The sequence below is a fragment of the Coccinella septempunctata genome, chromosome 3, assembly GCF_907165205.1.
Source record: "Coccinella septempunctata chromosome 3, icCocSept1.1, whole genome shotgun sequence".
Classification (NCBI taxonomy): Eukaryota; Metazoa; Arthropoda; class Insecta; order Coleoptera; family Coccinellidae; genus Coccinella; species Coccinella septempunctata.
In genome coordinates, this window is record NC_058191.1 from 18,948,563 (window position 1) to 18,972,556 (window position 23,994).

Here is a 23,994-nt window from a genome sequence, read left to right on the forward strand (position 1 = left end):
CCATAAAACATTCTAGCTCTTCTCTTTGTAATATTCTATAGTGTTTACGGCCGTACGGACAGACGGTTGAATTTGACCACGGATTCTTCAGCCAGTCCACTGCAATCGTTGCAGACCATTTTCGGCTCAAAAATCGAAAATAACAGACATGTGGACAGAATTATAGAAATCTAATTCTTAGGAAAAGAGCGCAAAAAAATTGAAATACTTAAAAATTGAATAATACGTTCAGGAGGATAATAGTATATTACATTACTAGCAAGGTGAGAGGGTTTTTACTGGCGAATGGAGGATGGAACTGACGAGCCGCAGGCGAGTCAGTTACCTCCTTGAGCCAGTAAAACCCGTTACCTTGCGTGTATTGTTTTATATTTTATTTGTTTATCATTTGTAAAAAGGTTAGATAAATTCCAAAAAAATCTCAATAATTTGTCGCAAATGTCGTAAGCTATGGAAGCGAACATGTCTGTTTATTTTTCTTCAAATTTGTTTTGGCGAAAGCGAAAATGAATGTACCAAAAGAAATTATTGAGACAGCCAGCAGTGTAGCTTCAAGTTTATTACCTGCAAAATCAGCTTCAAGGTACGAGCGAGAATACGACGACTTCAAAAAGTGGCAAAACAAAAATAGTGTGATTGGGGTAACTGAAGATGTTATGTTGATCTACTTGAATCGAGACTTGAATCAACTAGATCAGCTAGATTCAGCTCTAATACTTCATGGGCAAAATGGTCTATGCTGAAAAGCTTCTTGGAAATGAAAGAAAATGCCCCTGTTCGCAGGTTTGTTTTCCTTAAAAAATTTATTGAAAAATATGACGTTTAGTTGTCATTTGCAGATTCCAAAAGGTAATAGCGTTTCTGAAACGAAAAAATGAGCGTTATACGCTAAAAAAGGCCAAGGTATTAAGTAAAGAAGAGGCTGAACAATTTCTTTTACATGCTCCTTATGACCAGTGGTTGCTGGCGAAAATTGTAATAATATTTGGGATTTTTGGATGTTGTCGATGTGACGAAATTCTCTGCTTAAACATGAATGATGTAGAAGATATGGGAAAATACGTTATTGTGACATTGCGGCAAACAAAAAATTTAACAACAAGAAGATTCACCATAACCGATTATGGCTGCAGCTTCAAGCCCTGCATGTTATACAGAAAATATGTAAATCTTCGGCCTCCTGGAACAGAAAGACTAAGATTTTTTTTGACATACCGACATGGAAAGTGCATTTCCCTTAATGCTGGCCAGCACACTATTGGTGGTGTCCCGAAGCAAATAGCGAAATATTTAGGTTTAAAAGACCCAGAGTTATACACCGGCCACTCTTTTCGCAGAACTGGAGCCACTATGGTTGCGGATTCGGGTGGAGATATTTTAGCACTAAAGCGTGCAGGCGGGTGGAAGAGCACCGAAATTGCGATGAGTTATGTCGATGATTCGGTCAACAAAAAAATCGAAATGTCTAGCAAATTATTTGGTAGTAAGGAGAGTACAATAGTGTTATGCAGTCCTCGAGTTCAGCAGATTCTGAGTCAACAGATCAGTTCATCATCATCAGTATCAACTCTTTCATCATCAAAAATCTGTGTTCCTGGAAATAACAATTGTACCATGATTTTCAACATATATGATCATAAAACAAAATTTTCTAATGTAAATAATACTACTAACTTGTAGAAATTTTGCAAGTTAACTGTCAGTTTTACAAGTTAGTGACTTGATAAAAAAAAATTCTTGATTAATATTGTGTTTTTGGAAAATGACGTTTACAAATGAGAAACAAATAAATATTCTTTCAAAGTTGAGTTGTCAGCTTAATGACACTCCTTTCATGATACAAGATCATTTCCCAGTAGATTGTGTCAGAAATATAAAGCTTTCTTCGATACATAAATCTACAACAGAACTTTCTCCTTGATCACGAGCAATGATTCATTCATACTTGTATGGTATCAATCTTGAATTTTATTCTTGCGAAATATATCTCATGAGGCAAAACATCCTTTCAACCAAGAAGTTCACCTTGATACCCGATCGTATCAAGATTTGCTGCTATTTCACTGTGCTAGTTACCTGTCGAAAATTTTGTAAGTGATAAACGGAATCCACGTCAACCGTGATTCAATGTTTATTTCTATCATAATTGATTATTTTCATAGAATGTGCATAATTATCGTTTCGCAAAATTGTATATGATATCCTGTGACGCTAACCTCTGCTAAAACTGTGTCTCATCCGCAAGCTATAATTATTGTTTGATGTTAAATATTGTTATGCTCTTCATCAGAAGAATATACAGGCTTTCCCACTACACCACACTACACGGTGGGTGGCCGGTGGCCTATGAAGTTGGCCGCAGACTACGTTCTTTTGCATCCGTTCGTACCGCCGCGATTCGAACCAGTCTGATCAGAGACAAAGAGACAGAGAGGTTGTCTCTGAGTCTGATCCATAGAAATCATAAAATACAGGGTGTTTCATGAGTCGTTGGCCATAGCCCAATGGTGAATGCAGGTCATCTAGGCCTTTCAGAAAACTTGCTCATTTTGTATCCTAGGGCTATTATTTTCGGAGATACGGGGTGATTCATTGACCTATATTTGCAATAGCCATAACTCTGGAATGCAAGGTCCGATTTCGATCAAATTTTATGGGTTTGTTCATTTCAGAAAGCTCTTCCAAACGGTTTATGAAATATCAATATTTTCAGGGCAGTACTCAGAATACTATGATTTTCCACTCAAGCCCCAAAATCTATATTTTTTACATCCCTTACAGAAATCTCGTTATTGCCATGAAAAACTACATAATTTATTCTAAGGAATTCAATTTTCACGTTGCATGGCACACTTGTCACAAGGAAATGGGAACCGAACGAATTCATATTTTATGTCATTTTTTCGAAATGCGGTCCTGTTTTTATTCCTTCAGTGATAACATTTATTGTCTTTTGCCGAGATTCTGAATTATTTTAAATTCTGTTCATTCCTTCTTCATTTTAAACCCTCAGCATATACAGAGTGTTCGTAAAAAAGTGTTTTAAAGTATGCAAAGTTGAGCTGTGAATTCTTTTGAAATTACATATTGAATTTAAAAACAAATGATGTAAACCCTCTTGGAAAATATAATCCGTAAGTATATTTGCTTCATTACACACATAACTATTAAAATTTATTTTTTCGAAAAACCTTGATCTTTTTATTTCCTTTTATGAAACAATAATGAACGAATCGGACGAATTAATGTTTTATGTCATTTAGGCCCGGTACTTTCACCTTCGAATAAATTTTATTTAATATAATAATAATAGTAATAATTTTATTTGCAGAAACTCTAAATACATGCTCCACAAATAAAGAATATTCCCACAAAGGCTTAGCCTGTCTGTGAGGTGAACCATCAAATTAAATTCCCTTTCACAAGCAATACAAAAAGAAACAAAAAAAACAAGGCATCATAGGTAATACACAATAAAAAAAAAAGTTAGTTCAAGCATACTGGGAGGGCAAATCTAAAATGCAGCAAGTGTTCATTCAACTAAATTTGAATAGGCTAGATATTATGTGCCTAGGTTGGTCCATCAAAAAGAGCTTCACCTTTCTCTTGAATATCGGTGCAGAAACCGAATGCCTAATATCCACCGGAAGAAAATTATACAGTCTACAGGCCAAGTACTCAAATAACCTCTGGGATATTGTTTTCGAGGCATATTGGGTGCGAAGTATTTCATTTACCTTAGATCGTGTATTGTGGTGGTGATCAATATAAGTAAGTTCGGTTTTTTTACCATAAGTATCCAATACCGATTCGAGGAAATACAGTTGCCTTATGTCTAAGATCTTTGATTCATTGTACAGGGTGGGCAAATTTCGATGTTTTAGCACTACAGCTTTTGAACCAGAGGAGATAGACAAAATCTGATACCCCATTCTCGTTCTCTTTTTCTGAGAAACTAACAAGAGTAGTAGTCATTTTTGGCCACCTTCTTTTGTTTTCGAGTTATAAGCGAAAATTGGAAAAATGGCGATTTCGAAATAAATTTATATCTCCGCTAATACTGATGATAGAGCTCTGAAATTGAAACATTCTACAGGCACTTTTTTGAGTAGAATCCAGTGGCGTGCTTGCCTTTTTAGCAGGATTTTTAATTACGAAGCTATGACCCAAAGTTATGTTTTTTTAAATGGGAACACTAGATTTCTGTGCAATTTTTTAAAAGCTTAATTTTTACTGATTTCAAAAATATATAACATCATATGGTTTGCATGAATATAAATAATAAAAAATGGTCAAAAACCTTTTTTCTCAATATTTCTATGGTTTCAACTTCCGTTGAGAATAGAAAAATGTAGCATCTTATTATTACCACAGTCTCCTTCTATTAGTCCTTTCATTTCTATGCTTCTTACTCAATTTCTCTAAGATTCAAATTTTATGAAAATTGGTAAAAAGCATAGAAAGAATGACATTGCCGAAAGGAGACTGCTCTTATTATAGGAAGCTCTATTTTTCTGTGCTCGTCAAAAGTTGAAACCATAGAAATATTGAGAAAAAAAGGTTTTTGACCATTTTTTATTATTTATATTGATGCAAAACATATGATGTTATATATTTTTGAAATCAGTAAAAATTAAGCTTTCAAAAAATTGCACAGAAATCTAGTGTTCCCATTTAAAAAAACATAACTTTGGGTCATAGCTTCGTAATTGAAAATCCTGCTGAAAAGGCAAGCACGCCACTGGATTCTACTTAAAAAAGTGCCTGTATAATGTTTCAATTTCAGAGCTCTATCATCAGTATTAGCGGAGATATAAATTTATTTCGAAATCGCCATTTTTCCAATTTTCGCTTATAACTCGAAAACAAAAGAAGGTGGCCAAAAATGACTACTACTCTTGTTAGTTTCTCAGAAAAAGAGAACGAGAATGGGGTATCAGATTTTGTCTATCTCCTCTGGTTCAAAAGCTGTAGTGCTAAAACATCGAAATTTGCCCACCCTGTACAATTCATTAGATTCATCACGTGACAAAGCTGTTTTTGCATTTTATCGACATACCCCCATGTCACCTGTGGAAATTTTCAAAGTTAATTTCTAGTGTTCCTACGGCCCGACAATCGATTCCGTTCATAATTATCAATTGTTTGTATTACATACAACATATAAAAGCAAATCCCGTTACGTGACAAAGCTGTTTTTGTATTTTATCGACATACCCTCATATATCCTGTGCAAATTTTCAAAGTTAATTTCTAGCGTTCCTACGGCCCGACAATCGATTCCGTTTTTTTATCAATTGTTTGTATCACATATGACATATAAAAGCAAATCCCGTTAGGTGACAAAGCTGTTTTTGCATTGTATCGACCTACCCTCATGTCACCTGTGGAAATTTTCAAAGTTCATGTCTAGCGTTCCTACGGCCCGACAATCGATTCCGTTTATAATTATCAATTGTTTGTATCACATGTAACATATAAAAGCAAATCCTGTTGCGTGACAAAGCCGTTTTTGTATGTTATCGACATACCCTTATGTCACCTGTGGAAATTTTCAAAGTTCATTTCTAGAGTTCCTACGGCCCAACAATCGATTCCATTCATAATCATCAATTGTTTCAATGATATTTAACATCTACAAAGTAGTCTCAACATGTGACAAATCCGCGTTTTTGTATTTTATCGAGCCATCATCAATTCAACTCCTACGGCCTGACACTCGAATTTCAGACATTGTAAAAATTAATCACATCGTGCATTTCGAAATGAATTCCCAACCATTGCGAAAGGAATAACATCATCGCGATGCAACAAAGACAGCCGTGGGTGCAAAAAACAGCTAATAATTGATTCAGTTATCTGCAATCAAGCGTTCTCCAAGCGAAGGAATCTTTACGCTGCGTACATAGACTACAAGAAAGCATTCGACTCCATACCTCACGAATGGCTCTTGACTATCTTGAACATTTAAAAGGTGGATCCCAATATTGTTGAGTTCCTGAAAAACGCCATGTCAACCTGGCGTACTAGTCTTCAAATGAAAGCAGCACATGGCTCCATCACAACAGGAACTATTCCAATAATAAGAAGCGGAATTTTCCAAGGAAATTCGCTGAGCCCTCTGTGGTTCTGCATGGCCCTGAATCCCTTGTCTCATAGATTGAATTCTACGGACTATGGATTTGCCATCAAAAGCGGCAGTAGAACTATGATGGAACTGAATCATCTCCATTACATGGACGATATGAAACTCTTCGCATCTACCAAAAAACAGATGCAACCTATGCTAAAAATGGTGGAAGGATTCTCGGAAACATCAAAATCAAATTTTGACTAGAAAAATGTCGACTGAACTAAACATAACGAGAGATAAAATAGAAGATGGTACGTTCAAACTCAAGGAAGGTGCAGAAATTGACGCATTAAAGGAAGGAGACATATACAAGTATCTGGGCATAAAACAGGCAAGAAAAATCAATCAGAGCCAGATGAAGAAGAACTAACGGAGGAGTTCACCCGAATATTGAGAAGGATAATGAGAACTGGCCTTAACAGCAAGAATCTGATAAAAGCTGTTAATACCTACGCTTGCTCGACGCTGAGCTACTCATTCGGTATCATCTCTTGGCCACCACCGATTTAGCAGCCTTACAGAGTGAAATAAGGACGACGCTGACTGAACACAATAAACATCACCCCAGAAGCTCAATAGAACGGACCGAGCTGCCACGACATCTTAGGGGTAGAGGAATTGTTGATTTGTCCAACCGTATGTCCCAGGAAATTGAAGGACTTCGAAAATATTTCCAGAGCAAGGCTGCTTCATCAGAACGAATAGTTTGTCTTGCTGATAGTTCTACACCGTTAAAGCTACAGCAGGACCACTTGGAAACCGTCGAACACTCAGCAGAAAGTAAAATGCAGAAACTGATTGGCAAACCTTTGCATGGAAGGCACCAGAACGAGGTCAACCATGATTACGTCGACATATCTGCGTCGAACTACTGGTTGACTTCCGGAAGGTTGTTTCCTGAGAAAGAAAGCTTCATGCTCGCCACCCAGGATCAGGTGATACCAACAAGAAACTACATGAAATATGTCGCCAAGGATGCCTTAGTGGCGGATGATAGCTGTCGTTATGGCTCTGCGACACATGAAACTATCCAGCACATCACCGGGGGATGTCAGAAGTTCGCGGGCACGGAGTACAAAAATAGACATGATGCCGTTGCCAAGATTCTTCACCAAGAATTGGCACTAAAACGCCAACTTCTAAGTTCGAAAAAGGTTTCCTTATTACAATTACCATCCGAATGCTGTATTGGAAAATGAACATCACAAGCTCTACTAGGATCGCACGGTTCTCACATACCGGAAAATAACCCACAATCTCGCCCACAATAGACCAGACCTCATATTGCTCAATAAGGATGAGGACAGAGCACTATTCATCGATGTGGCGATTCCAAATAATAACCATCTTCTAGATAGGCACACTGAAAAATTTGAGTTTGAAGTTACCGGAACACGGCCGATAAACACTTATAATTCCTAGCCGAATGTCGTTCGTTATCACAATAATTCCGCACATTTCACAATGTATCTCTTCGGAAAAATTCGACACGCACAGAGTTTTCACTCTGCTCAACAGCACTCACAATATCAGGAACATTTTCAGCTAGAAGTAATTTCAGGTTTTCCAATTTATTGGAACGTACTGTACGTTTAGCTGTAGAAGTCGCAATTTATTAATTTCAGAATCATCTAGTCTGTTGGACGATTCACCCTTTTGGGATGAAAAAACTATGAATGTTAGTGTTGTTAGGCCAATTTGATCCATTCAGTGCCTTTTCATATTCAGAGCTTGGAATGACCACCTTGAGCGGTGAATAACTGTTTGGATACTTTGAGATGAGCTTCTCACACTGTACGAAGGAGGAGATTTGAAACATGAAAGATGCTGAACCTTCCAATGCCCTCAACGGACAGGTTTTCGGAACAGTTTCCAACAACTAGTGTGCGAATATGTTTTCGAATTGACTTTTTGTGAGAAACGACATCAATTTGCAATCTAATACTATCTTGAGTTTGATTATCCTACCTCACAGCAGGTTTATTCAAAACATTCCGTTTTGAATGTTTTGAAACTGGCTTCGCTTGAGTGGAAGTTTCAGCAACCGCAACATTTAACGTACTCGAACCACCAGGAACATCGGTTACAGTAGCGGAGACTGACTCATCACATCAATCTCGGCATTTTTCTCCAGAACTTCACCTTCGAGTGTTGAAATCTTGAATCTCAAAAGAGACTTATTCTCCTGCAGTAATGAGTTCTTCGCTTCCAATTCACAGATTATTTTCATCAGGTCTATTTGGGTAGATTCCCTAGATATATTATACCTTTCGCCTTTATCTGTAATGTCAGACATCGGAGACAAATTACCAGAGTTATACTCATATCACAGCACTTTTCAATCTTATTTGCACAACCGGGATGGTAGGACAATTATTACACTTTGTAATACAATTGTTCGCTTACAGCAGACACATTCAGGGATTATTAGTCGATGAGACTCGCTCGACACAACCTTCCCACTCGACGACATTGTGAATCGACTGTTTCAGGTTATTAAAACCTTATCCAGAGAATCAGTATTTTCCCGACTAAGAGACAGAAAACATTGTTATCGCTTTTCTTTTTTCAGTCAAGTTTGTATTTATAGTTTCTAGATTTGATTGATCTCTGGTTGCCGACACTCGAGTAAAAATAATTTTCTGTCATTTTTTTCCTTTATAGCCTGTTGTGTATAAAAATTCTCATTGATTGAAATTTTCTTGAAAATATTATCATCGTATTCATCATTCAGAGGTAGAACCCAATTTTATTCAATATATTCTTTGTAAACACACATAACAATATGTTGTAATAATGGGTTTACCAAGAAAATATTCTTAATGCTCAAATAAATATAAATTGCACCTATGCCTTGTTTGTTTCTTATTTCGACAAAAGCTAAATGTTTCGTTATAACTTCAGACATTCTAACGAAGCTTATTGTAACTAGAAGAAAAAAATTCTTTCAACATAATAACATAACAGGGGTCATTTTTAAGTATTTTTCCATCAGTGGAGATAACATAACAGTGGCTCAATCGAAATAGCATTAGCCCTCAATCTGTAAAATTGAAAAGTACGGCTCGCATTTCTTACAGTTCAACCATGATGATATACTGCGGTTTAGTTCGACTATTCACAGATGGTCACTGGACAATGGATATTTTTTCGAGATAAGGTGTCTTCGAGTTGCGTTCTCTACGAATGAGATAGGGAACTACAAATTATTTTGGCTTCACTTGGCTGAGCTGAGTTGTCGCTCAGCCCCTAGACTCCCTGTCTAGGGCTAATGTATATAATCCAACACTTAAAAAAAAAATATAACAGCCTTTGTAGATCATGTAAGTGAACAACTTCATTCGTTCAGGTTCGACCATGTCAAAATTTTAGAAATGCAACGATACCTAAGCAAAAGACTTTTTCATGAAATGATATCTATAAAGAGAAATAGATATTCAGTAAATAAGAGGAGTGATATTGCGAACCTCTATACAACATATTTGAATTTAATCCCAAAAATAAATAGGAAGTGATTTATATCCATTTTTTTTGTTGTCATCGTAATAGATGACAGATAGCAGGAAACAGTTGAATTTTATGTCAGTCTTTTTTACCTTTTTCCTTTTTACGACTGCGTTTGGAAGAAAATGTTTATCTCTCTAAGGATTTTTTTCAATGTATTCTAAACAGAAACGTTATGACCAATAGAACCAACCAGTAATGTGAGTTATTCCACCTTTGCCAGTTGAAAAATGAGGCTATATTCTTGTTTATTTATAGACTGTGGACCTGTAACATTCTTATTGCTCAAATTTATATATGTGTATTTTTATTTACTTTGTATATATTCAACTGTACGATTGCTCAGTGCCAATTTTTTATTTGTTTATTACTCCTTTTCAGCTCCTTTGAAGAAGGTTTCAAATAAACCGAAACGTCAGCGAATTAATGAATTGGTTTTTGTTTGATTCATCCTGAAACCTATCAACCCTTTTTCTTATTGGAATAATATGAAGGTAGTTAATCCTTGCTCTAAGATATTTCTTATACTTTTTACTGTATCAGGATAATTCAACTTCGGAGGGTTGGTGGGGGGGGGGGGTACTTTATGATCAACAAAATATTTCACCCTGTAGGTCATGTTCACCATGTTGGTAACAACCCATTTCGATCAAAAATATAATTTCTCATAAGGTCTAACGTCAGTTTTAAGACGATAAGTTTACCGCGGAACTCTCTGTGAGAGTATTTTATTTACGCTGGTAGAAAAAATATTGTTCCTAACTAATGGGAAAAGTACCTTTTCCCCACTCGACAGCTTGACCGAACGACGCGGAGCGGGGTTCTTGCCACCTCTTGCGGAAAAGTATCTCTTTCAACACTTGCGTTCAATCCGAGGTTCAATCTTTTTCCAGCACTCATCTCAAGTTGGAAGGTGTCACTTTCCCAAAAGGTGCGGAAAACCGCCTGCTATTCCTGCACGCAAATATTATGGGGTGAATTAACTTCTATCATATGCCTCAACGACATGCAGAATTACGTCTGTCATTATACAGGGTATTTCCAAATTAGACGTGAACCTTGGAGGGGGTGTTAGTATCACTCATTTGTTGTCGTTTGAGCCATATTTATTGATAACTAAAAATCAACAATTTCCGAGATATTTGAGTTCTTGTGTTTTTCAAAAAATTTCTCACCTTTCTTAATTTTTCGTCAATTTTAGCTACGTTGACCAAGTTTAATTATAATTTTGGATTATTTTCATCAGAAAAAGATATTATACGTATAAAAAAAGCTAAAACGAAACTAGTGACTGTATTCTAACGAAAACTTTTTTAAGGAATAAAGAAGTAATTTGGCAAGTTTTTAAAATAATGTTTTCATACATGAATTGTGGAATTCGGAAGTTTCAGGCAAATTGATATTAGAAATTGATTTTTTTCTCTTCATATACCAAATTGTAAATCATATCAATTCTTTTTCAACATCACTATAACACGATAATTTTGATTTTTTCATACGTATCATATCTCTTTCTGATGAAAATAATCCAAAATTACAACCAAACTTGGTCAACGTAGAAAAAATTGACGAAAACTGAAGTAAGTTGAGACATTTTTGTGAAAATCATAAGAAGTCAAATATCTCGGAAACTGTTGATTTTTGGTTATCATTAAATATGGCTCAAACGACAGCAAATGAGTGATAGTAGCACCTCCTCCAAGGTTCTCGTCTAATTTGGAAACCCCCTGTATATGAATTAATCAAATCAAATTTGATCTGTTTCGTAAAATGGAAATATTCATATATTTCACGCGTTTGTAGAAAAAAATATTCTTGCGGAAAGTATTTTGCCCGTACGTAACTGCCGTTGCCCGAACGATGCGAAACAGAGTCCGGGTAAACACTTTCCGCACTTGATAGGAAAATAACTACTATTACCTATACAGGGTGAGTCAGGAGGAACGGACCAAACTCCAGGTGTGTATTATATACGTAAAAATAGTTTCAAAAAACCCATATGTTCTTATACGATTCTCATTAAAATGTTTTAAATATTTAGAGTTTCCAGAAGTACTGATTGGTCGCGGTGGTCCAATTAGTTTCCCTCAAGATCTCCAGATCTCACACCACTGGACTATTGTTTGTATGTCTGGCTTAAAAATGAAGTGTACAAAGTGAAAGTCGACACCCGAGAGGCCCTAATTCGACGTATTAGAAATGCGGCAGTGCTTGTCGAATAAAAACATTAATCACTTAAAAAAGCAACAAGAGCCCTTCGCAGACGAAGTATAGTACTTAGAGATTAATGGCGGTATTTTTGAACATTTGTTGAAACAGCGCTATGATTGAAATCATGTTAATGTAGGAAATTTTGTTTGTTTGTAATTACGCTACATTTTGAAAAAAAATGAGAATCGTATAAGAACATATGGATTTTTTGAAATTATTTTTACGTGTATAATACACACCTGGACTTTGGTCCGTTCCTCCCGACTCACCCTGTGTAATAATAATTGAGCAACGGATTTTCGAAAAGCAATAAAATCGCAATCAAGCTATTGTATTATACAACAATAATACAGCTATCACTATCAATATCCATTCCTATATTCTAGAAATATGATATACATCAGTACTGTACAAATATGGAGCAGAATGTTGAGGAGAAGCAAAGAAGTAACAAGTGGGTTAGTTTGAGTATCTTTATTAAGACATTTGAGTAAAAGTTAAAGATGAATAGACACTACAAAGGAGAACAATACCATTCATTTGAATGCAAATCAGTCATACATAGAAAGTTCGAAAAAACTATGTCATTAGTTAGGTACTGAGGATAAAAGATGTGGAAAAAGCTAGTCTAGGTAGAACGATGATCCTTTACTACATTAACACGTACCTCTAGAATTCCCAGGAGAGAAACAACAAACGTACACGCATTGAACATTATAATAACAACACAAAATTACGATGAATATGAAAAAAGCGGGTATCTAAATAACAAACGAATTCATGCAAAGTTGGTGAAGTACACATGGAGAGCTAGTCATCATCGACCTTTTGGATATGCACATGTACCAAGTTCCGCGAAGACTACAAAAATACACGCACATAAACTTTCAACACACCATGATTTGAACCTAAGTTTCTCTCACCGCACAATACAAGTTTCGTGGTAAACTGAAAACTGAACCGAAGAAATGGAATGTTGGTTGGCAGTGTGGAACTCCATCCGGTTTGTGAACGTTTCTAACGTTGCCAGACTTACCAAGTGAGAAATCCCTGTGGATATTATAAAAATGAAAGTTGATGAAATTCGGGAGATTGTTGTTGAGTATCATAAATATGGATTCGAAATCAACACCTGTAGCGGAGCGCCGCTAAAAATAGCCATTTATGGAAATTTCGCTGTTTGGTTAATTTTCCTCTTGAATGAGTGGATAAAAACAATTTCATGATTCACAGAAGTTCAGAAAATTTTGGCAATTCTGCATTTAAAGACAACTGTGAATTTTTAGTTCAATTTAAATATTATTCGAAACGACCAGTAACAACAACAGATCAAAATCGAAATACCTATTCCATAGAAGAAAATAGGTTGAGGGTAACATTCTTCATATAAGCAGTATAAGCTTTTGACGGTATGTGCTGGGGTGAGTTCACGCAATTTGAAGAATGGCGCGCTCTAGAGGTGATGATTGTTTCGTCCCACTGCTAGGGTCGGACTCATCAGGTAGGTTAATGAACCCTAGCATCTATCTACGACGTACGTAGTTCGAGCCTGCTATAAACGCCGGTTACGTCGAGGGTACAGAGTTGTGCGTCGCCGGTGGCGCCATCGTTTGGCGTATGCTGCACCGCAATAGACGTGTATGCTACCCTGAGATCGCAACCGTCGTGCGCAGTGATGCCATCGTTTGGCTACCCTTGGTACCACCATGATGAGATGAAGTATTCTTCTACCATGGGTACAACTACGCCGCCACAAGCTCATTAACCCAATTCCTAAAGTAATTTAGGAGTAATAGGTCATATTTATACAGACAGGGTATCTCAAAGTAGTCATTACAAACTCATAGGGCGAGTAGTAACAATACTATCAGAATAAACTTCCTGAAAACATGTTTATTTTCATACACGTTGTGTCATCTCCATAGTTTAACAACACGAACTTATATACTATTTAATTATTCAATTTAATTCGTTACTTTTTCTTATTGATCCCGAATACATTTAATTTCGAATACCACCTTAAGACTACTTGAATATATCCATATGTTCGAACATTATACCTAGTTAGTATTTAAATCATGCGCATATCAATTTATTATAATCTTCCCCATTTAATTGAGTATAATTTAAATCAATTCCAAATTACAATAATACCTATCTTAATCTAAAAATTCAAATATTTCAATTTTATCATATTTTTTTTTCGTTATTTTTTATCACAAATTACAATAAAATCCATCGAGCAATATGATTCCAATATAATAATTTTCAATAATTAAGTTTTTATTTCATCATGCAATGGAGAATTATCAGTATTATACAATCAATGTACAAATAATTGAAAATTGTAAATCTTAATTTAATTTATTCGAATTTTTCAAGCGTTCAGATCTCGTTAAACTAAAATCTTATTTCAAGGCTTTATTTATATCATGTCCTTATTTAAAAATTTCCACATTTGATTTACATGTCTTTTTATAATTCGTCCGTTATCACACAACATTAAGTTAAATGTAACAGGTGATAATTTTTCAACTATTTTTGCTCGAACTCCGTACCTCTTATTATTATTATAAACATCTACCATAACCACAACTCCTAAATGGAAATCAATTTTTCCCATTTTATTTTTATCTGACATATTGAATTGTTTAAAAGATGATTCACTGACCAAATTTTCTCTCAAAATATAAAACCTCGTTTTAATCTCCCTTTTGAAAATAATATCTGATGGTGATTTTCCCGTTGTAGAATGCTTCGTTGTACGATAATTAAACAAAAATGAATCACAGAAAAATTCAATGATTTACCCCCTCCTGTAATTTTCAAAACCGTATATTTAAATGTACCCACAAAATTTTCTACTGCTCCATTAGTTGCTGGGTGATAGGGTGGGGAATATGTGTTCCGTATACCTAACGATTTCAAAAATTCATTAAACTCTTCACTGGCAAATTGTGGACCATTGTCTGAGACTAAATGATCACATAGGCCAAACCTTGAAAAAATATAATCAAAAACTTCAATCAATTTAGTAGCTGAAATGTTATTTTTTATATTTATAGCTTCAGGCCATTTACTATGTGCATCAACTATAACTAAAAACATATTTCCTTGAATAGGTCCTAAAAAATCAGTGTGTTACCTGGACCATGGGTTAGATGGAAATGGCCATTGATAAGTAGAGGTACTAATTTTGATATTTTGTTTTCTATTTTTCACACATAACTATTTGCTAATTTTTCTATATCATCGTCCAAACCCTTCCACCAAAAAACCGAACGAGCTACTTGTTCTTTGAAATATTGAGTATTTGATTTTCTTTTCACATCACATAAAACCTCATCTTTTTTTGTAAAAAGTATCTCTGGTAGTTCAGTTTTTTTATCTGTCGAGTTCGAGCAGTAAGGGGTAGAGATAAGCGTTGGAAATTGTTATCAGGGTGTATTTCAGTGCTGTTTTCTTGACAATTGAATTGTAATTAACTTTGGAGAAATGGATTATTTGAGTAGCGACATGATATTATTAGAGATGATTGATGAGTTCGATGAAGAAAGTGAATCGGAAGAGACCATAATACAAAAAGTTCATAAAGAGTTGATTACATGATTATTTTGAATGAATACGAGTTCACATGTAGAATTCAACTGAGCAAAGGTGATGTGAGTGAATTATTGGATTTTATTAATCCATATTTGAGAGCGCAATGTGGGAAAATTGAAACCGAAGGGTTGAAGGATTCGGTCAATCGTCTCCAACTCTCCTCTTTCAATTTATTGTTGGTAGCATTAATAGCTCTGCTGGTAATAACCCCATCAGCTGCTACAAATTCTACCAAACGCATGGCCTTTCTTTAGTCATTGGTTTTGATTTAGGCTGACAAAATCATTGCCTTCAGAACTTGAAATTAATGAAAAATGAATATCGATAACAACGGCGCTTTTATTTGAAGGTACTTACGGTTGAGGAATTGATTTTCAAGTATTGTGTGGTTCAGAATCTCGACCAACAATTATTGTGATGTATTTATTGCCGTATGCACCTTTCATTGAACGACGTTTAAGTATATAATCTCTATGGGAAAAAAAAGACATTAAGGAATTAAGCTCGTTTAATGAAACGGTGCATACGGGTATGTAGTCATACACACGATCAACCTTTTATACATAATCTTCAAATATTTACTTCCTAGTTTCTAACACACTCCAATATCTCAAACGCTAGAAATGAATTAATAATGTGAGGTCTTATATTAGTGCTCTGTTGTCTGAGCTGAGTAGATCCCTATCTATCCTTGCCTTGAGATAGATAAGGCAAGGATAGATAACGTCAAACCATAATTATTGTGAAATGCAAACCATAGATAGATAACTACAAGGATAGATAGGCAGACAAACTGGAGATAGCGATCTATCCCTAATCTTGGATAGGTTATTGAAAACGGCCGTTAATCAAATTTAAATCAATCAATTTACTTTCATTTTCAATAAAGTTTGTTACATTTAATTCAAAATCAAACACAGCCATTTTATCTCGTACTGCTAACCTGGAAAGTGCATCACAATTACTGTTTTTAGTTGATGAAATCAATTCAATTTTGTATTTGAATCCCGATAAGAAATATATCCTTCTTAACAACCTATTCTGAATTGTAACATAAAATTTTTTCGATTACGAAATATATATACTTTAACTCATTATGAGGTATTAATTTAGAAGCAAAGGCAATTGGTCTCTCTGTACCGTCTGAAAATCTGTGAGACAAAATAGCTGACAACCCTGAATAACTCGCGTCTGTAGCCAATACTGAAGGAATATCTTGCTGATATGGAACCAGAATTTTATCCGATGCTAATTCCTTCTTCACCCAATTTATTGTTTTATCACAATAAGAATTCCATTAAAATTTGCTTGCTTTCAAATCATCGTATAACAACTTTAGTTCATCAGCTCGCTTATACAAAAATGACTCGTAAAAATTAACTAACCCCAAAAATGCTTGAAGTTCTTTTTAATGTTTTGGAGAAGGCATATTCACAATTGAATGAATTCTACTAGGAGATGGTGATAAACCTTTTTTGTCCAATTTGAATCCTAAAATCTCTATTTCAGACCTGAAAAATTCACATTTTTTTTAAGTCCTGCTTCATTCAACATATAGAATATTTTCTTCAAATTATAGAGATGCTCTGAATCATTTTTTCCCGTGCAATAAATATTATCAATGTAAATTTCAATATTCGGAATACCTTTCAAAATATCTTTACATTCTGCTGGGCTGGAGGCTACAGCCCCTGGCAATTTTTTGTACTTGAACAAATCTTTTTGTGTAAGAGTTATCAGTGGATCTCTGCAGCAATTTTAAATTGCTGCATGTTATAAATCAATTTGGGACCATTTGGTTCCATCCTGTAACGTCTGAAACACTTTTTCTTTTAAAGGTAATGGATATCTTATTTGGGGATTCACTGTTAATTTAAAATTTCCGCATAAACGAACTCCTGCCCCTTTCACCACAAGAACTACTGGAGTAGCTCAGAAACTTACTTCAACTTGTTCCAAATTACCTATTCCTACCAAACGATCGATTTCTGCATCTACTTTGTCTTTCAAAGCGAAAGGGACATGATGAGGTTTACATTGAATTGGTTGATAATCTTTTTTTGAAAGTTAGTTTAATAGATTTACCTCTATATTTACCTAGGCTGTTGTGGAACAATTGGGGATATTTTGATTTGAACTGTGATATAATACTGTTGTGATGAATCAAGCAATTCAACGCAATCTGAGGTTTAAACGTTATCGGCCACATACCCAAGGCTTGAAGCCATTGCCTTCCTATTAAATTTTTTCCCTTACCTGCCAAACGTAAGCTTTGAAATTTGCTTCTACTCCTTCGAAATGCACCTTAAGATCGGTCAACATACCCATTATATTCAACTTTGTTCTGTCATAGCTGGGCAATGAAATATCTGCCTCGTGGATTTTCTTAGCCGCAAAATAATTAGCAACTGTTTTTTCTGAAAACACAGTCGAATGTGAACCTGTATCAACTTCCAATTCTACCTGATTATTATCAATAATTAATTTCAAACTATGTAGTTCTTCCCAGAGGTGGATTTTATCCACAATAAGTCAAAGTAGGCACGTGGCTAGGGGCGCAAGGCTATAGGGGGGCGTTTGGCGTTTATTCAAATATATCTAAAATGAACTGATTTTTCTACGGAATATCTAAATTAGAACTGACGTTTCCATCCCATGGGGTTGCATTGTTTCCTCCGGAAAATTCAAGGAAGCGGATATCTAAAACGAGACCCAGTTTTCATCGTGAAAACCAAGTTTCGTTACAATACATGAAAATTTGAGAACCATGCTAACTCCTCAAAACCTACTAGTGAAAATTCATTTATACAATGACAACAGCTTAGTGGAGAATGAGAATGAGAATTTGGGTTTCAAATGTCCCATAAGGGTATTCGTTTCGGAGATATAGGGTGATAAGGCTTGAGGGACATACGAACATCCTGATACACCCACTGACCGAACCTCAGCACAGTAGGAAACTCAAACGAAAATGGCCAGCAGACCTGAAAGAGTTTTGAGAAGGAACTGTCAATGAACAGGTCCTCATCACGATAACTAAGAGCAGCCTGCTCTAACGCCAACAAATGAGCTTAAAGAATAGAATATTCTGATTGCTTGTAATATTCATATAATAAAAAAAAATATTCCCATAATGAAAAATAATATTCCTGAGGAAACAAAAACACTAAATTCGAGTCAAAGATAGTTAGGGGTTACATCTCACGGCGCTCTCAAGGCCTATTGTGCCCCCTGACAAAGCTGTTCTCAACCCTCCCTGTACATCTCGCCTAGGATAAGCTGATTTACTTTAATTACTCCCAGAATGTGGAACAATAATCCACTTGGTATGTTTCCAACAAAAATTCTTTCTCTTCATCAAAATAATGTAAACTTAAGGACAAATTTTCTTTTAACAGTTTCTGAGACGGTTAGACTTAAAACAAAAAACATTGTGTCATCCAACATATGAAATTTTTCATGACATCAAACGATTAATTGATAAAAATGGATTTCGAGATTTGAAGGAATATGAGCTACCCTCATTCTAGCGCCTCGAATTCAGTGTTTGTTTTATCAGGAATATTATTTTTCATGATGTGAATATAAAAATATTTTAATATTCTGAATTCGTCATCATAAAAACAATAGAAAATGTGTGCTATTCAAACAAAAAACAGATCTTTCATCAGTTTTTTCCTGTTTTCTGAAATTTTTATTTGAATTTATTTTATTTCATATACCGTGCTCGATACCGTGTGATATTTCTCATCCGAGAAGTAAATTGAAATGTTTGTATACGGCCTGCAATTTTTTTTCTCTGCTGACGGTGAATGCCTATTGGAACAACCTTGTGAAATATTAGCCAATATTTCAGCATAAGAACAAAGATATGGGAGTTTATAGGACATTTGAAACCCAAATTCTCATTCAGTTTGAGGTCCTCTATATCTACTAAGCCGTTGTCACTTACGTCACCAGTCACCCTGTATATGTCCGCTAGAGGGGCGCCGATTATGTGCTTGCCTAGGGCGCTGCCGACATTTAATCCGCCTCTGGTTCTACACCACAATATTGTTTATCTGAAATTTAGTAAAATCGTTTTGTTGCATATAATAAAAATCTAAATCAGAAATATCAAATCTTCATTTTCTAATAAGTTGTCATTGACTAAATTAATTCCCTTTTGTTTTTTCAGACATGCTCTATCATTATGACCTTTTAAATTACAATAGTTACAAGTTATCCACCTAAATTTACAGTCTCTTGCAAAATGATGAAATCCACCACAACAATAACATTTATTATTATTACGAGTTTTTGAGGTCATATATGTACCTGGGAATTGTTTGGCACATTCGATCTACGGCTTCTATTTCTGTCTTCTCGTCTGTAGTTACTGCTCCTGTTATCGTGTTGTCTTTGTCTATTGTTGTCTCTGATAAGTTTCTGGCTCTGGTCTTTTGAAGTGGAAGCCGCGGATGCGTTGTTTGGTTGCGAAGATTTGAATTTTCCTTCTGCGTTTCCACAACCCCTTCCTCTGTATTGTTGATGATTGGAATATTTTGAACCAGCCTTATTCATGTAAAAAATTGAACCTTCAGACACAGCATCTGCGGGCTTCATTGATAAGGAATTTTGTATAGCTGCTTCTCGATCCTCCGCTATCTGCACCTCACTTTGAAATGTTAGATTTTCTTGGCGAAATAATTCCACTTTTGTTTCGTGATTTATAAGTCCAAATACGAATTGATCACGAAGAGCTATATCAAGGTCCTTGAAATTACAATAAGAAGATCTTTCTTTTGATTTTTTAAGAAATCTTATATCGATTCCGAAGGTAATTGTTTCGTGGCGTAAAATTTATTTCTAACGGATATTTCTGAAGGCTTTGGATGAAGATGAGAGTTCATGATATTAACTAATTCAGAGTAGAAAAGATCTTTGGCCCTTTTTTGGTGACGTTAAATTACGACAACATGAAAGTCTCTTGACAAACTGTTATTAACAATTCTGCACTTTGTCTTTCCGGCGGAATACACTGACACTCGAAAATTAATTCTAGTCTTTCGGCAAAAACTTCCCAAGGATGACATTTTGCACCGATATAGTTCCTGCTTTGTGAACGTTTCATTTTTTCCACGAATTTTTTTGACGAGCGTTTTTCGTAAGCTATCAACACTATCAGTTTCACTCACAGTGACGTTATACGTTTTTAGTTTTCAATTAGTTCTTGTTTATTAAGTTCGTACACCCAGCTCACTCTCACTTCACTGGATGGACTTCTTTCTCTTGAACTTGGTTGGGAACTTGCAGTACCATCTGCGTCCGATATACTCTTTCAAAATCATAAGCCGGAATAAGCAATCCAACTATTTTTACCATAATCCTCGTCGCCAGATTATTGTCATGTCCATAGTAAAACGAAATGAACTTATACAGGGTGATTCAAAACTATTGGGACATAGGCTAAAGGCAGATTGTTTGAACCAGAATATGGCGATAGGACCAAAAGGACCTCAATAAAATATTGCTGTGGAAAAAGATAGAGGGCGTTAAAGTTGAATTTTTCATAAGCGGGCAGAATAATATTTCATTCGAAGTTCGAAAGTCCTTTATTGAAATAATTAGAAAAGCCATAGAAGTCGGAGGAGGCCACGTAGAACATTTAATTCAAGTTTATTCTTTTTATATTACATTGTTTTCAATTATGCTTTATCGTGGAAATAAATCAATAAAATAAATAAATCTTTACTTCAAATCCCTTTCCGCTCTGCTCTGAACTGCTCACTTGTGTTTTTCTTAAAAACAAATGAAAAATATACAGTGAAATTATTAGCGAAAAACGGAAAAAAAATTCAACTTTAACGCCCTCTATCTTTTTCCACAGCAATATTTTATTGAGGTATATTTGGTCCTATCGCCATATTTTGGTCCAAACTATCTGCTCTTAGCCTATGTCCCAATAGTTATGAATCACCCTGTATACAGATTTAATTATTCAATTTAATTCGTTACTATTTCTTATTGATCTCGAATACATTTGATTTCGAATACCATCTTAAGACTACTTAACATATACATATGTTTGAACCTTATACCTAGTTAATATTCAAATCATGCGCATATCAATATATTTCAGGTTGTCCCAGAGTAGTTATATCCAGCCACACCATTGAGTATTAATACTCAATAACTCAATGGCAATACTGAATATTGCAGGTAGTCGCCAATAATTTTATGTCGAATGGAAATATGTTTCAATGCAGGGATTTTGAGTATTTTTCTCAGTACAACTGATCAAAGAAATGTAGAACTAATGATAGCAAAACACCTAATGTAAAGAAGAATTTATTTTAACTACAATGTTACCATACACTAATTGTAAATAAAACCCTAACATACATACAGATTATTTGAAATTGTATTCACTATAAAAACCAGAAATTACCTACATTTATCGAATATATTCCCTACTAAATGGTTAATTCTCAGAAGTGGAAGCAACTGAATTTTATGGAAGTTGTGTTATGAGAATCTGGAAGATTTTGTTCATTGGAGAGATCCTCAAATCTTTTAAACCTATTTTGAGGATTAAAAAAGTGATGAACCAATTATTTAAATTTTATGGTAATGTTTGTAGTGGCGGAAAGGAAGAAAGGACAATTCTTAATAATTCGCCAACGTTTCGATCATTTTAATTTTTGATCTGCCTTTGGGCTACAAAGAAGGAGACTTACATCAAAGGAGACTTACAAAACACACAAAGACAGTTAAAATTACAAAAATGAAAGGATCACGCCTAGAGGCAATGTATACTCTAATAAGAATTAATTCAGATACATTCTACCCGTCGATATGAATATGACAGGTGTTGCGATCTGAATGAGCTAGCCTATTTGCCATCGTCAGGCCAATGGAGTACGCTCCACCGAAGAAAAGCAGAAACTAACCATGGTTTCGGTCTCGTTTGACCTCGTCAAAGCAACATAGCTTCTTCTCCTATGGAGTAACGTTTGGAATTACATTTATACATTCACACATTGTACAATTGATGCAACTAACCTCTTAGAATCATTTTTGTATGTAGTGATATTACCTTATTATTATATTTGAATTATATTTGAATTTATTTTCCTATTCCATGATTACTTTGATTCAATAAGTCGGCTTGAAAATGGATATGTCTCAAATGCGTCATTCGTCAAATTAATTGAATTGGATTTTTTCACAGCAACTTTCTCGTTTGAAACCAAAACACAAATTGGAGTTGGGATCATCTGTGGCGTGTCTGTGCCTACCGTGGTAAGCGCTTATGGGGTAGTTCGTGATTTAAACAATGTACCTACCAGAGACTGTCTCTGTACCTACCAAAGATTATTGAGTTAGGAAGATACATTGAACTAAAGAAACTAACTTCTTTAGTTCAATGGGAAGATAGGAAACGAAGCGACTACAATTGGGTGAGCGCCACCTGTTGGTTCAATTGTGTCACTAAGCTGCTAAGAATGGTTAAAATATTCATTCGGGGGCCATTTGCAGAAACATAATTCACCATAAGAAAGGAAACGTAAGTATTGAAACTAGTACAATGTGACTCTGATATTGATTGATTTTTATTTTCAGTACTCTGAAGTGAATAGGATTTTCAGTATGTCAAGACATTGACTTGGTGAACTGCAGTGAAAAAGTTTCTCTTGAATAAGTAGAGCCATTATACAATCTTTGAGGTTGCATCACTCAAATACTGAGCAGAAAAAAGAAATTTGTTCTCTGATGTTCGATGAAATCAGTCCATGTGAAGAGTTGCACTTTGACGATCACCACGTTGTCTATGAGTAAGTGTATGGAAGGGTCAACTCAAGTTGCAAAAACCCAGAACGCGCCCAGTACTCCTTACCAATCTGGTCAAAATATTTCGTAATGTTTCTGTAGTCGTCCACAGTCGAGGCTACGATCCTAATTCCGTCTTTTACGACGGTTGCTCTGTTGTAGCTGAATTTCTTCATGTAGAGAGCTTTTGAGATTTCTACCCAATCGGCTGTACCCATCGTCGTGATGGGTGGAATTTTATCTTTTTTAGGTAACTTCGTTGCTTTTTTTGCGGTCTCTTCGTCTGAAGATGAACTTTCTTTACGCCCGCGTTAAGAAAGTTCAGGATCGTAGCCTCGACTGTGGACGACTACAGGAACATTACGAAATATTTTGACCAGATTGGTAAGGAGTACTTCACCTACCAATTGGAGGAAGAGAAAAAGATATACGCAGTCATAAGGCATCTCCCAAAAGATGCTGACCTAAATATAATCAAAAATGATCTAAAAGTCCAAGGAATCCATGACGCCGAGGTGTCCAGAATGACATCCAATGAAATCAAAAAGTTTATACCCTTATACCTGGTCAAAACTCAGAGAAAGGAGATTTTCGAAATAACACGCCTCTACAATCTCTGCATTGTAGTGGAATCAAAAAGAAGGGCAGAAAATCCAAGTCAATGCTTCAGATGCCAGAGGTATGGACATGCCCAAAACAAGTGCTCTTTTCCATACAGATGCGTGAAATGT

General features: G+C 35.4%; 1 protein-coding gene across 2 annotated transcripts in view; it reads right to left on the reverse strand.

Annotated features, from left to right (window-relative positions):
• LOC123310549 (tyrosine-protein phosphatase 10D) overlaps positions 1-12,842 on the reverse strand; it is a 488,577-nt gene extending 475,735 nt beyond the window's left edge. For both annotated transcript variants that reach the window (XM_044894063.1, XM_044894062.1), the window contains exon 1: positions 12,516-12,842. In XM_044894063.1, the coding sequence (XP_044749998.1) occupies positions 12,516-12,563 (48 nt within the window). In that variant the 5' untranslated portion in view covers positions 12,564-12,842. The remainder of the gene's footprint in view (positions 1-12,515) is intronic.
• Between the last annotated feature and the right edge of the window lie 11,152 nt (positions 12,843-23,994).